The sequence below is a fragment of the Engystomops pustulosus genome, chromosome 1 (assembly GCF_040894005.1).
Source record: "Engystomops pustulosus chromosome 1, aEngPut4.maternal, whole genome shotgun sequence".
Classification (NCBI taxonomy): domain Eukaryota; kingdom Metazoa; phylum Chordata; class Amphibia; order Anura; family Leptodactylidae; genus Engystomops; species Engystomops pustulosus.
This window is the reverse complement of record NC_092411.1, coordinates 266153064-266168050: the sequence shown is the minus strand read 5'-3', so window position 1 is coordinate 266168050 and position 14987 is coordinate 266153064. Positions and strand designations below refer to the sequence as shown.

Here is a 14987-nt window from a genome sequence, read left to right as displayed (position 1 = left end):
GAGGGATTTACTAAAAATGTGGCATTATCATTAAACACTCCCCATTGGATATAATACGGAATGTCACTCTAAACCTTAGCTGCAGGATCGGCATAGGTCACCATGTAGTGGCCTCCGTAACTGGACTCACATCTACATTTTGCAACATTGCATAAAAATTCCTGCATAACACACGCCAAACAGTAAAATCCAGGTTTCTGATTTATCCTCATATCATAAATTAAAAAAAAAAGATTCCAGTTCTATCTAATTCGCTTGCCTCTTAGCCTCTGCCGCCCCGAAGCGCTGCCTTGCTTTACCTAATGAGGATTCTCGCCCTGGATGACAGGCAATGATGTTTAACACACATCTCTGCATACGCAATTTTCTTACATCTTTGATCTACTTCATTAGGGAGTCAAGAAGAGGCAATGGTAATGCATCCCTGAGAAATGGTAACGTTGTAGGAATATGCAAGAAAAAAATGATAGGTTATGGTAAAATGATAGAGGAGCCATGTGCACAGTATGACACCAGGCTGGGATGTAAGGTATAACAGCACAACCCCGGATTCACAAAGGTCCGTGTGCCTGATATCCACCAGGTGTCGCTGCTGCGCCGAGGTCCGGCGGAGTTCACCTTCTTCGTCCCGGTACGTGTGAGTGCTGATCTTGCGACACAAATTCTTTTTTAAATTCCGCGTTTTTTCCGAATCCGTCGGGTTGTCCGACAGCCACGCCCCCCAATTTGTGTCACGTAAAAGCCGGCGGCGATGCGCCACAATCCGATCACGTGCGCCAAAATCCCAGGGCAATTTGGCGCAAATCGGAAATCGCCGGGAAACCCGTCGAAAGAGCGCGATTCGGACCCTTAGTAAATGAGCCCCACAGAGTTTCATAAAGAAATACTAATTACACAAGGTGCATTTTATCACCATATAGAGGAATGGGCTATTTACTCACTGAGTCAACAGGCAGAATACAATGGAATGGTTTCCACAGGAAGTTTACTGTTTATTAAATCAGTGGATACAATGGGACAGATTTATTAGTAGAATCTTAAAGAACACCCGTTACATCAAATTAAACCGTCTCATCCATCACCGCTCTATTTATATCTACCCAGAAGTTTGTTATATATCAAATTGTTGGACCCCAATGTACTGTAATAACAAATAAGAATAATTTACTATATAATATTAATAATATATACATAAAATAAATCTTTATCCCAATGTGTATGCAAATTAGATGGGTACAATCTACACAAATCAGAGCAGAGAAGTGAGAATTATTCATGAGCTTCAGCCTGGACACACCCTTATCTGTCCCCTGAGAGCTTCCCCTTCACTCCACTCACACTCCAATTCCCGTGCACTTCTATTCCGTTCTTTAGTCTTATTCCTTTCACATGTACACAAGCGATTTCAAACAAGATCTGAGTGGTGGGCATAACCTGCCTAGATAATAAGGGGCAATCTTAAATACAGTACATGCACCTCTACTGTATATGAAATTAAATAATGGTGAAAAAAATACTTAAAATAATATACATATCATACACTGATATAAAAACACATTAATATAAGATACATACAACATATACACACACATACAGCATAAACATACATACAGTATACATACATCACATATACATACATACAGCATAAACATACATACAGTATACATACATCACATATACACACATACAGCATAAACATACATACAGTATACATATATCACATATACATACATACAGCATAAACATACATGCTATCGACAGACATCCAGCATATACACACACACATACATTTTATACCTCTGTAGTTACATCCCTTCTGCACTGCCCAGGACTTCAGTAGGAGGCCATGGGTTACTCAGCCTGTCTGGCAAACTCAGCCTGAGTCTTCACAGAGATGCTATAACACCACCATTAGGGCCTGTAGAAAGGAGCGTGTGGTCTGGTAAGGTGGTTGTGGTCTGCTAGACTAATATTGGTTCTGGATTATCTATAGGGGAAAGCTCTAGTTTATAATCTTTAAGAATGTGGTGACCCAGTCAGGTAAGGTCTGGGTCTGTCTCACCAAGTGTTAGTTCTGCTTAAAGGGGACTGGACTGGAGTCTGTATACAGAAGGACTGGATTCGGGATCTGTATATAGAGGTAGTTCTAATACTGGTTCTGTAAATAGGTCATTGGCATAGAGTTTTGACAATGTGAAAATCTGTTTGGTATCCGTAAGCAGGGGCACTCTTAGTCTTGGGGGTCTTTAGAGCTTAACTTTAAAGTTATTATGATTTTACCAGATTATTATATGTGATTTCCCCCTTAAAAACAGAATGATGTCCACTTTGTACTCTCTCAGCCTGGCAGCTTCCATCACATGGAGGAGCAGGGAACATGTAATAAGTGGTATAAATCATAAGTAACCCAGATACATGCAGTGTATAGCCTCTGCTATTTGAGAATTAAGGGTTAATAGCTTATCTGCACTGTGCTGATGTCAAGGTGGGGGAAGGAAGGAGGAAGCATAAGGAGAGACACAAAGAAAGTTTTGTAGAATCACAGACTGGTATGGAGGGACTGATAGGGAACAGGGGAGATCTTGTACCTCACTATTCTGTACAGGAGGCATCTGTACCCACAGTCTTGAATTCTCTGAACTGTGCTACATATACACAGAGAGAGCACAGTTGCATGACCGCCTCCTCTGTGAGCAGGGAGCAGCAGCCCCTCGAAAAAAACTGAATGATAAAGTACGGACTCACAGGGCTTATCAGCACAGGCAGAGGAAGCAGCTACTGCAGCAATGAGATAATCTGAGGAGCATAGCAAAGAAGCACCCGACAGCTATTGATTTGTGGGGAAAAAAACCTTTACAGTAACTCTTTAATCTTATTAAGGGAGCCTAGTTTGGTGTGTACTCATTTTTAATGTGTTTTATGTGTTTTTTGTACATACTATTTATGATACATTATGACTATAATAAGTTTTGGGTGTAAAAATAGGTTTGGAATCCCCTCCATACCCCTCCTCTGAAGTCATGTGCGAGGTGTGCCTCTAGTGGTTGTGTGGTAGCCTGCGGTGTGACTGTGTGCCTGCGACCGGTCTCACTGTGTTAACATTTTTTTTATGGGTTAAATTATTTGATTTCTTGACTCTTTTTTTAACGCCCACTCAAGACGCTGACACGTCGTGGCACAGTGTAATCAGATGCAGAGGGTGGCATATTCCAGTCGAGAAAATTATTGTCACAATGGATGATTTAACCTTTCACATATTTTGACAAATCTCTCCCGTTGCTTTCTGTGTAGCTGACAAAGACATATTTGGATCTGTCATCTCCTACATTTCCCTATTACATCCCCATCAGCATGAAATCCTCATCGAGGAGGAAACGGGTTTTTTAAGCAGCTGCATTTTATGGCGGATACACAGATGGGCCAGTTTAACCCTTTGGCTTTTATTGGCTGAGGCTATATGAGTACAGAAAGACCATTTTATTCTGTGTTTTTTTTAATTTTTATTTTGTTTTGCAGTTATGAGTGAAAAATAGTCCTGTTATCTGTCATCATACTGTTCTTTTTTATCATTTAGAGAATTAATGTAACAGAATTATCCAACTGTACAGAATTCTGAAGTCATTTGCTCCACAAAAAAACTGTCTAAAATGCCTTGCACCAACTTTACCAAGGGGGCCAGGCAGTTTTTTGACACTCTTCCAACTAGTATAACAAAAGGAGCGTTGCCTCGGGGGAAAGGCGCCTCACTTGGTGCGACAAAGATTATGCAAATGAAACAAGAAAAAAATATTAGATACAGTAGTGTTAGGTAAGACTAGACACTCTAACTTTGCAATACATTTTTTATAAATCTCTTTACTAGAGTAAAGACTAGAGTGCAGTGGGCTCACGAGAAGTGAAGTCTCCGAGGGCCTACGAGATGTAATGTATCTGAAGGTCCTACAGAGAATCTTTCCTCTATCTACAATGGATCTGTGCATGTCCATGTAGGAGAACTATTTTTCAGATTGAGTAATCTATACAAAGTGTAATTTTGACAGCTTCTAAGGTTACTACTTCAAAGTCAACCTACCATGGATGATATACCTGAAGGCCCAATGTAGTGCCCCGTGACAGAGGAGCATTAAATTTTGGACATTTGGATATTTCCCCTATGCAAACTCAGTAATTTATTTTACATCAGTTAACTTGCATTAATCTTTTGTTTTATTATATACATTCTGTTGATTATTATTGTATCTGTTTAGACTAGTAGAAAGAGTTAATGAACAATGAGAGACATTTCTGGCGGTGTACCTCTAACTCAAGAGAAGCCAGTAATTTTCCAGCTTTAAAAGAGATTGTTTTGAAAAACAAAAATAGACTTGTTTACTAGAAAAGCAGACAGCTTGAGCTTTAGAATGACAGGTGCTGTCTGGAAAGTTGTTTACACTTTAGAAACTTGCTGCCATAGAATATTATAGGGACTCAATGTTAGTCTATGGGCAGTTTTCTTTTTCTCCTATGAGAGGAGAAGAATTTCAGTCTACCTGAGCAACCAGAAGAAGAAGCTGAGATGGGGATACTCTGCCATAGACTTTGGGCTCCTAGCTTGTGACCAGGGTACCAGGTTTCTAAGAAATAGAGGGACAGCTATGCCAGGCCTTTACTCAGCATTAAACCCTCTTCTGCCAGGGAGGAGTTAGTCCCTTGATTTGCTTGCATTTCTTTGTTTCTGTAGTAAAGAAAAAACTATTCACTGCAGACCCTGACTCTCTGGACTTATTTCCCATTGCAATCCCTTCAGGAGAGCAGCAACATGTGGTGACAACTCGACGGCGCTTGGCAGAACCAGCATAACATTGGGGCCACCCCCATCTCGGGCACTGAGATAATTATTCTGAGGGTCTACCAGAGGTGATGTAATATTTCTGACAGCCTACCAGGAGTGATGTTTTTGAGGGTCTCCCAAGGCTGATATTTATGAGATCCTACCAGGAGTGATGTCTCTGAATTTTAGGCATAGCTACTAGCCATGCCTGCGATTGGTCAGGGCTGTCCCACTGACCAATCACATCTATGGCTAGTAGCTAGAGGCATCAATTTGCCGGATTGGCTGCAAGGCCTCCATTCCACCAATATGTCTTGGTCTCATGGGATGCACCTTAACCCCAAATTTAAAGTTTGTGTCCACTCATCTCTACATTACTTTTTCTCCCACAATGAATCATTGCTAGGAATTGGTACTTTATTCATATTTTTCTAAGCTGAGGAATGTTTTGACTGATGAGCTTAGTTCCAAATTACGTCACTGGAACAATATAGTCAATGGCACATCTACTTCTGATTCTATGTATAGCTTTCAGTATTGGGAGCAGCAAACATGATAGGCCATTATTCATAGCCCATGAAAAGCACTTTAAAGGGATATTATCACATGAGCTCTTCTGGATCTAACCCATTCAAGAATAATGGAAATCCCATAACATGGCTTTTTTAAAATTTTTCCATAACATCCAAAGAGGTAAATAAGTTACATAGTAGCAAAGCAGAGAGAATTCCGCTATTTCTGTAACTGCTGGAGTCACAGCAACAGAGTAGAACAGATGTGCGCATTTGTTTCTGTAACCCCTGACCTCTTTAGGGAGGAAGAGACTTGGCTATTCCAGTTTCAGCTAAGAGACAGATTTGAAGAGGTCACATCACTTCTCTGAAAGCTGTTAGCTCTTCAAACTGTTGTTTGGACCTTGATTGATCTGATATGGATCCAGCTACAATCCTGGAATATACTACTTAATATTGGATGGTCAAAACCACAGGTAAATTGTGACAGATTAGCTCACTCTCAACATTCAATTGAATAGTAAACAAGTAAAATGAGCATTTCCTATTCCAAAAAGCATAAACAGATGATTCTCAGGCAAATGAAGCCAACATATTCCAGAACACATTGGGGGCAATTCTATCAATTAGCCTCTGCTGGTCGCAGAACCACTTTGTCGTCCCATTGTTGAGCTCACCGGTACGGAAGCAATTTATGATCTCTTACACGATGGGAAACAAAAGATTGCAAAGAACCGAAATAAGAAATCACAGCAATAAATTATCCTGACCTGCATCAAAAGTGATCAATCACAATTCACCTCCCATACAATTTGGTTGCTGTTAGCGATAATACATTTAATGTATGGCCCCATATCACTTAAAGGCGACCTCTCCCGGCGGACCTATTTTAGAAAACATTTGTATTCCCCATGAAGTCACAATTTTGGATCATCTTTTCTTAGACCCCTGTGTTCTCATATTGTATTAATAAGTAACAATTCCACTGGCGCATGAGGCGACGGTGACAGTCAACAGCTACTATTCGTATGACAATGTAGAGATTGATATCTGCTTAATGGTTATGTGTTTTTCACATTTTCCTGTATGAGTAACCCTTAATGACTGGGTAAACAGTACAGAGGATTGTGTGAACAGCTTAGATCCTCATCTGCTTCATTGGCCTTACGTATTCTAGTGGCAACAAGACCATCTTCGCTTGTTGCTGTAAGGAAAGACAACTATAAGGTGTTCCCATAATTAGAAGCAGGAGAAAAGTCATTGTCCCCAACAAGCCATAGAGCCCTCACAATACTAGTCATCCTGTCCCACCACCACGTCTGTGAACTTTCATGTTGTCCTAGGATTGTCCTCCGTTTCTCAGATTCCTTAAAAGAATTGCTTCCCCCTAATAGGTTTTAGAAGCTGCTGCTACTGTTAGGGTCAAAGATGTTGCTCACCGTGTTCTTGCAGTAAAGATATAGACTTCTGCTTTGGCCATTGCCACCAAGAAGAAGAGTGGAATGGATCCTATTAGAATCCCACTTCTTCTTTGTCTCCTTTCAATTGCATACACTGGCAGGACCAGATGGTGGCATGCAAAGATAGACAAAGCCTTTTTGTAGCAAGTAAGGCATCTCTTACAAAATAGTGTCCTTAAAATAGTTTATAAGGCACAGACATGCGCCATTCGTGAGATGAGTTGAGCCTCTTGCCTCAGGCGGCACCACATGTTGTAAAATGGGGGCAGCATCAGGGACACAGTCACCTGCGACAAAGCAGGACCTGACACCTAAAAATAGTGTCTTTTCACATCCAGTGTAAGACACTACATAAAGAACCCCCTTCCTTAAAAAAAAAAAAAAAAACCTAATATATTACTTCTGGACAGGGGGGCTGAAGTGCCGTTCTATAGCTCAACTCAGACGGTAGAGAGTTTAGATTAATCCCTGAGAAGACGCCGGGTATCCTAGAGAGCCCCAACACTGGGGGTGCACTGAAACAATCCAAAAAACATGGCATCGTGTTTGGGCACTCAGTCTTTGGGTTTGTATTCCAGGGCGTCCAACTGACCCTGAGCAGAGGAGCAGTCCAAAAACAGGTGCAGAGGAGTTCCTGGTGGGGGCACCGGGGGCAGTATGGATAGTTGCTCAAGTTGCAGGCGTGCATCATTTTTTACCCAGGTTAGCAAAAAGTAATAGAAGAAAGCATTATTATTGGTGAATTTATTCTATGCTACAAAGTCATTGGGGGAATTTATAAAGCCTTTGTCAACCAGTATCCTGGATTTTGTGCACCGCACATCACTTTGTATGTGATGGGTGAGGACAAGGGCAGGTGTTTAAATACGTCTGAACAGGTCTGATCTGATAGAGATCCCATATGAAGTATTTTAGGAGATCCGGAATGCAATGCACAAGCAGAATGGAATTCTAATACCGGTTTTGAAAGGAAATCTACCATCAAAATCCATCATGATAAACCAGGGACACTTACTCTTGGATCCAGGCACCGCGACTGTGGTAATCTTCTTATATTTGTTATCCATCCAACTTTTAAAATAATGCTAACGAGCCTGAGGGGCTACCTGTAAGGCTGTCACAACCTGGTTCACCATGCCCTCTGAGCACTGAGAATACAGCATGAAGTGGTCACTACAGAAGTGCTGAGGGAGCAGGGAGAAGGTGAGACCGTCTAACAACCGGTAAAGCCACATGACAGAGGGGCTAAGGCTGCCCCTGAGGCTCATTGACATAATTTTAAAAGTTTAACATTTTTGATGATAGATTTTCTTTAAGACAGCAGTCTTAATTAATTACCTTCCAATGTTTGTAGTCTGTTACTATGGACACTCATGAGACATGTATGAGACATGTACACGCATTGTTTGTCAGGAATATTTGTAAAAGACTTTTTATTTTAAAGCTATAAAGAAATAAAAAAGAAAGAGGGTGAAGAACCTGTTCCCCAAGAAAATGCCATAAATGTAGTCCTTACCCGTCCAAATATTTCTGGTAAACCCAAGACTTGACCGGTAAATACTCCCACACAGATCAGTATCGCAGTGATCTGACCCAAAGACCCGCGGATCTTCTTTGGTGCTATCTCATTGAGATACATCGGGAGGGTGCTGAGCGCTATACCTGAAAAAAACATAACAATATCATAATGAAAGAACCATACAACGGGAAATATGTGGTAAATACCGTCATTACAAGTTAAGGTTCTAGATTGGACAGAAACTAAAAAAAAAAAAGATCAAAGCAAAAATATACACAATAACCATGAGAAATTTAAATTAGTATGACAAATGGGAGGAACATTCACTGATAACTGGAATGAAGGTCCTTCTATCTGAACAAAGGGACAGATAGACCAATATGGCCAGCACAATACACTTGCGTCCCATACAGCTGGCCTGCCCAAGCGTCCTACACAACCATCATTCAGATGAATACACTTGAATCTCGTATAGCTGGCCTGTCCAAGCGTCCTACACAACCATCATTCAGATGAATACACTTGAGTCCCATATAGCTGGCCGGCCCAAGCGTCCTACACAGCCATCATTCAGATGAATACACTTGAGTCCCATATAGCTGGCCGGCCCAAGCGTCCTACACAGCCATCATTCAGATGAATACACTTGACTCCCATATAGCTGGCCTGCCCAAGCGTCCTACACAACCATCATTCAGATGAATACACTTGAGTCCCATATAGCTGGCCTGCCCAAGCGTCCTACACAAGAATCATTCAGTTTTTGCACTGCAGCTTAGTGTTCAGCAACACTTTCCCCCACTTTGAATCCTAAAGACCCTCCCCCCCAAAAAAATATGACTAACATTAACCCTGACTAGTCAACATACCCAATGCTCTGAGTGCCTCCATTTCTTTATTAATCTCTGATACATGCTCTCTTGTAAAATGGCTGCTTACTTGTTTAGGGTAGCTGCCTGTTAGTCACAAAGATGCCCCCTCCACTGCTCTGAATTGAGACAATGGAAGGGGCATTATCTATGACTTAGGCTTGGTTTACATCATGTTTTTATGACTTACAATGGAGGACTAGGACGTATCACACTGTATTTGCATACAGTGTGATACGTCATCCTCTTCCTCACTTTCCCCCCTGAAAGCAGGAGGTGGAGTGAACATCATGTCTGATGCTAATGTTCAGGGTATTTCCTTATATGGAAAGTCACATTACTGAGGACCTTCCATAACATACGCTCATCGGAGGCTGGGGCTGGATGTAATACGTTGCATCCGTCCCTCAAAGGTTCAAATGACCTCCGCTGAGTGTGTATGTAGCTCAGCAGCTTTCTGCATATTTCCACCATGTGTTTCCATATACTGAGCAGACACAGGTACCCTCTGCACCCCCTCTACTTACACCCCCGGTTATTATCATCCCATATAAGAAGACCAAGAAGAGCCCGGACATGGTCATGTACATATTTCATTCCTCCATCCTCAATATATCCAGTTCTGTTAACATTGGAATCTTTTCTGATATCCTTGTAGTATAAAATGAATAACATGAAGCTAAACAAATGTTTTATAGTAAAATGACTTTTGTTTGCTGCACAATTGGGGAAAAAAAATGAAAATTCTACTTGACAAACAACAGAACAAAAGAAGTTGTAAAAGAGAAAAAAAAAGTGAAATAACAGCGAGACATCATTTGAAGAACAGTAGGAATCTAAAGATAAATCCTGACCAACAAATGAATAGGAATAAATTTTTTTTGTGTATTTTAATACTGGAAATCTCTTAAACCGCACATAATGGCATCACACAAAATTGTCAGATATTTTCTGTAATTGCAAACAATCAAACATTCAGCCAAATGATATTTAAAGGGGTATTCCATTTTAGTGATACTGATGATCTTTCCATAGAATAGGTCAGTAATTTAAGATTGGTGAGGTTCTGACACTCCGGACCTCCACTAAATGGACAGCCTCAGGCTCTAGAATATCAGCATAGAGAACGAACCTGGAAAAACAGCTCCATTCTTTATGTAGTGGTCAGAAAGAGTAACTGCAGCACAACTTTCAATCAAAGGAACATGATTCAGGCTCGATTCTCTGTCTTAGTACCAGCTTGGTCTCACCAAAACTGAGAACATTGTCTTTCTGCTCAGTAATCTTTTAAACATAAATATTCAATGTTTTATGATTCACAAACTTTCAACTACTTAAAGGGGAATTCCCATGACATATATTTTTAAGAGTGACCGTCATTTCAGATGATTTTTGACAATGCATAGGGGGGGGGGGTTGAACGTTTTTGGTAATATACGTCATTGAGAAATTCTGCTTAGTTTGTAAAGAAACAGACTGCAATAATCGCACTTAGTTACAATGTTACTTTTCCGTTTCTATCTGTCTACAAGATTGAAGACGGATGAAATAGCAGCCAACAATTCAAAAATATACACAAATGTATTTACCATCAACAATTCTTAGCTTAGCAGCACCTAGGTAATTTATAAAATCTCAAGTTTATTACAAATTTTATAAAAATTAGGAACTACTCACTAAGGAGCGAGATGCGTTATGTCTTCTTATTTGACACCGCTAATTTACAGTGTCAAAGAGATACATACAGATAGACAAAATGAGTGAACAAAATACGGCTAACAACAAAACAGGTATGTATATATGGGCACAAAAATGCTAGGTGGAAGATAATGTAATCGTGTAGGTGTAGGGTTCTAAACAGTCTAACCCTATTACCCCATGACTCCCGCCCTTACAAGGGCAGTCCCAAAAACTGTCCCTTGTACTAAAACACGTATCACACCTCCCTGACGCGTTTCGACAGAGGTCTCATCAGAGGGAGAATATATACCAACACAGAAGTAGCCCATACAGCTAATGCCTCCAAGTCTGGTTAGCCTTAAGGGGGAGGGGGAAGGAGTGCCTTCATCCCTCAGTAGAGCCGTGTGTTCACACAAGGTGTTGACCAAGATGTGACCGTCACACCTTGGTCAACACCTTGTGTGAACACACGGCTCTGTCTGGCTCTGATGAGACCTCTGTCGAAACGCATCAGGGAGGTGTGATACGTGTTTCAGTACAAGGGACAGTTTTTGGGACTGCCCTTGTAAGGGCGTGAGTCATGGGGTAATAGAGTTAGACTATTTAGAACCCCACACCTTCCTGTCTGTAATGACGATAGGCTCCTACCCAGCCCTACATCATCCTCGGGTATCGTATGCTGGTAAGGTAAGAAACAACTTATATCAGTTGAAGGTATAATGTCAGCCAACCTGAGGCCGTTAAACTCTTCACCATTACATAATCTTCCACCTAGCATTTTTGTGCCCATATAAACATACCTGTTTTGTTGTTAGCCGTATTTTGTTCACTCGTTTTGTCTATCTGTATAGAAAATTTTTAGAAAATTTGTAATAATTTGAGATTTTATAAATTACCTAGGTGCTGCCAAGCTAAAGATTGAAGACGGGTCTCTTTCTCCTCTCTTATTTGTTACACAGCTGTGAGTTTTGACCCTTTTTGCTCTCTCCCTGGCTGTAGTATGCTATGAGCAGTATTTTTGAAGATCAAGCTGAAAGTGAGCGGGTTAATCCTCCCTTCTCAGAGCAGTTTAACCCAACACAGGGATATTAGATGGTAGCTCATGCAGCCACCATAGACACACAATGTACAGGCTAGAATACACATCTCTATGGCAGGGAGTAGCTAGATTTTTTTTTAACAAACTAAGCAGAATCCAGCAACCAGACCCCCAGAAATGTGATATTTAGCCCCTTTCTGTGGATATAAGCAGTTTTAGTAGTATAATTTAGTATAATAACTCATCTATCCGCAGACTAAGACATAATTCTTACAATATGCTTTAGGATCCTTATATAAAGGCAGATAATGAGTCCCGGGGGTCAGATTATGACCCTCTCATCATATTAATGCGGATATCTGAGCTCTCTTGGTATATCTTGTCATCAGGACCCATTTCAGGATCTTATTTTCCCCGTCTGATAACTATATAATATATGATAGATAATAGGACTAATACTCTACCTCCATCAACTCCCATTATAAAGCGGCCGATAATCACCATTTCCGGGGCCCCCGCTAGATTTGCTAATGATATCAATAATGCGGCCATAAGCGCAAATATGTTGTTGATCAGCAATGTTTTTTTCCTGCAACACATAAGAACAAATGGAAATGTTAGTTATCTTATAAAGTCATACACGGTGATTATATTATAATAATTATTATTATTATTAGAATTATATTTTAATATGATTCTATTTTTATAGAGGGGGGGCATCTTCCCAAACTGCTTAAATAAGAAGAAATGCAGAGAAAAACACAAGGACAGATTTTGTTACTAAAGTATATTACAAAGTTTACCATTATCATCTGCACTTTTGATAAAAAAAATTTCTGTAAAGCTCAGTTACGCTTTAAAGGGGTTGTTCACTTTTAGCACAATAATAACTGATATTATTTGTGTAATGAAAAGTTACAAAAGTTTCCAATACACTTTCTGTATCAATTCTTTATGGTTTCCAAGATCTCTGCTTGCTGTCATGCAACAGGAAGCTTCATCTTTTACTTCCTTTAAATCCAAACCATTCCCTGGTCATGTGATGTCACACAGGTGCACGGCTCGTTATAATTGTATCCAAATTTTCAACGTAATGCGCACATTTTATTATGTAATTGTAACGCAGGGAGAACAGACAGACTAGAACAATAGACAAAGACAGCGGGCCTTAATGCTAGGCCCACTTCCCAGCTTTCACAATCTAATTTCTAATCACAATCTCTACCAGTAAGGGACAACTAGGAGATATTCCCTCATTGTGCCAAAGTACAAAGGCACAAACACAAAGGCAAGACAATACAAACAAATAAGGGGAGTCTGCAGAGCTGAGTAGGAACCCTGAACACAAAAGCAGTACAAAATCACAAGAGCAGGGGATAGTCAAAACACAAGCAAAAAGTCAGATACCTGGAGATCAGAATCACAAGAAAAGTCTGGAGCTAACAGACACCCTTACAATGGTGGGCAGAACTGTTATGTGATATCAAAGTCCCAGCACCAAACAGTGTCAGAAATCTGAGATCAGAGCAAAGAAGTAATGTGAGTAGAGAGAGAACCTGTCAAAAACAGCAGGTTAACTATTGATGAATGAGAGCCAAGCTGCAAGAGAGCAATGGGTAAAGGGGCGGTTAAGACTGACATGGGCCAGGGGCTGTATATTATAGCCCCTAAAAGCCTGGAATCACTTCCTACTTCTGATACTAGAATCAGCTTCTTGAGGAATGGACGATGTGTCCCTTCTGCCTGCTTTCAATCTGTGGTTTTGTTGAAGGACCTTCAAAGGTCCTGAAATGGCTCTTGTGTGTGCTGTGGGCATTGAGAGCAGGGACAAATGGACCAGGATTTCATAGTTGAAGACCCTTCTCAGTAAAAAATTTGGTGGGTGGTTTTGGTGGCTTTGGCCCTGGGCTACATCCCAAACTGCCTATATTATAATCCACTACTGAATAGGTGTGGTCAGATAGATCATTCTAAAAAGCCAACAAGTTTTAACCCATGTTCACACTGAAAGCATTTAAGAAAGACACAATCAGCACCTCCTTAGCCGCACTCCACGGACAGAGGTAGACAACGACATAGAGGTTGCAGTAATATTATATCAATTTGATACAGATGATGTCAGTCTTCCATTACTAATTCCCTGACGATAAATGTCAGTAAACAGTTTGATAGATGTTGTTACATTAGAACATTTGGCAGTTGCATAGCAATAGATGTAAATCAGACAAAACATGATAATAGGAGAGTGACAATAAATTCAGGTGGGAGAGAATTAGTGACAGTCACTGTCAGATTTCCAATTTCTTACATGACGAATATCATGTCCCTTTTTTATACTGCTCTATGTCAGTGCATGGGGGGGGGGGGGGACTCAATGATCCATGTGTAGAAATCGTATTAATAATTGTGACATCTCTGAATAAACATGTGTGACATATCGGCCTATGAGCTTACCAACCCCTGCCTGACAAATGTGATATAATCATTATATAAACTATGCAACCAATGTATAGATGTGGTGGTTTTATAGTCCCAGCTCATGACATGAGACATTGAGAATTTTTCATGAATTTCACATTTTAAACAACAATTTTTATTTGATTTTCAAAATATATTATAACAGCAGGTAGTGGTGTCACTAGGAGATACAGGGTCCCATAGCAGGCTATTGAATTGGGCCCCTTCCCATTAAGAAGTAGACCTATTTGTATACTCTAAAATTTGAGTTACAATCTTGTACAGTATATACACACCATATATACATACATGCAGCATATACACACATACATGCAGTACCATGTACACCCATTCATCATATACACAGGCATACAGCATACACACATCAGATATGCACACACATAGAGAGCATATACATATCACATACAGTATATACACACCATATATACATACATACAGCATATACACACATACATGCAGTACCATGTACACCCATGCATCATGTACACAAATATACCGCATATACACATCAGATATGCACACACATGCAGAGCATATGCACATCAAATACAGTATATACAATACACACCATAGATACATACATACAGCATATACACACATACATGCAGTACCATGTACAC

General features: G+C 40.3%; 1 protein-coding gene across 2 annotated transcripts in view; it reads right to left on the bottom strand.

Annotated features, from left to right (window-relative positions):
• Positions 1-14987, bottom strand: part of SLC2A9 (solute carrier family 2 member 9) — a 175632-nt gene that overhangs the window by 121450 nt on the left and 39195 nt on the right. For both annotated transcript variants that reach the window (XM_072126078.1, XM_072126079.1), the window contains exons 6-7: positions 12354-12478; positions 8299-8444 (exon numbers count right to left, since the gene is read on the bottom strand). In XM_072126078.1, coding sequence (XP_071982179.1) covers positions 8299-8444; positions 12354-12478 — 271 coding nt within the window. The remainder of the gene's footprint in view (positions 1-8298; positions 8445-12353; positions 12479-14987) is intronic.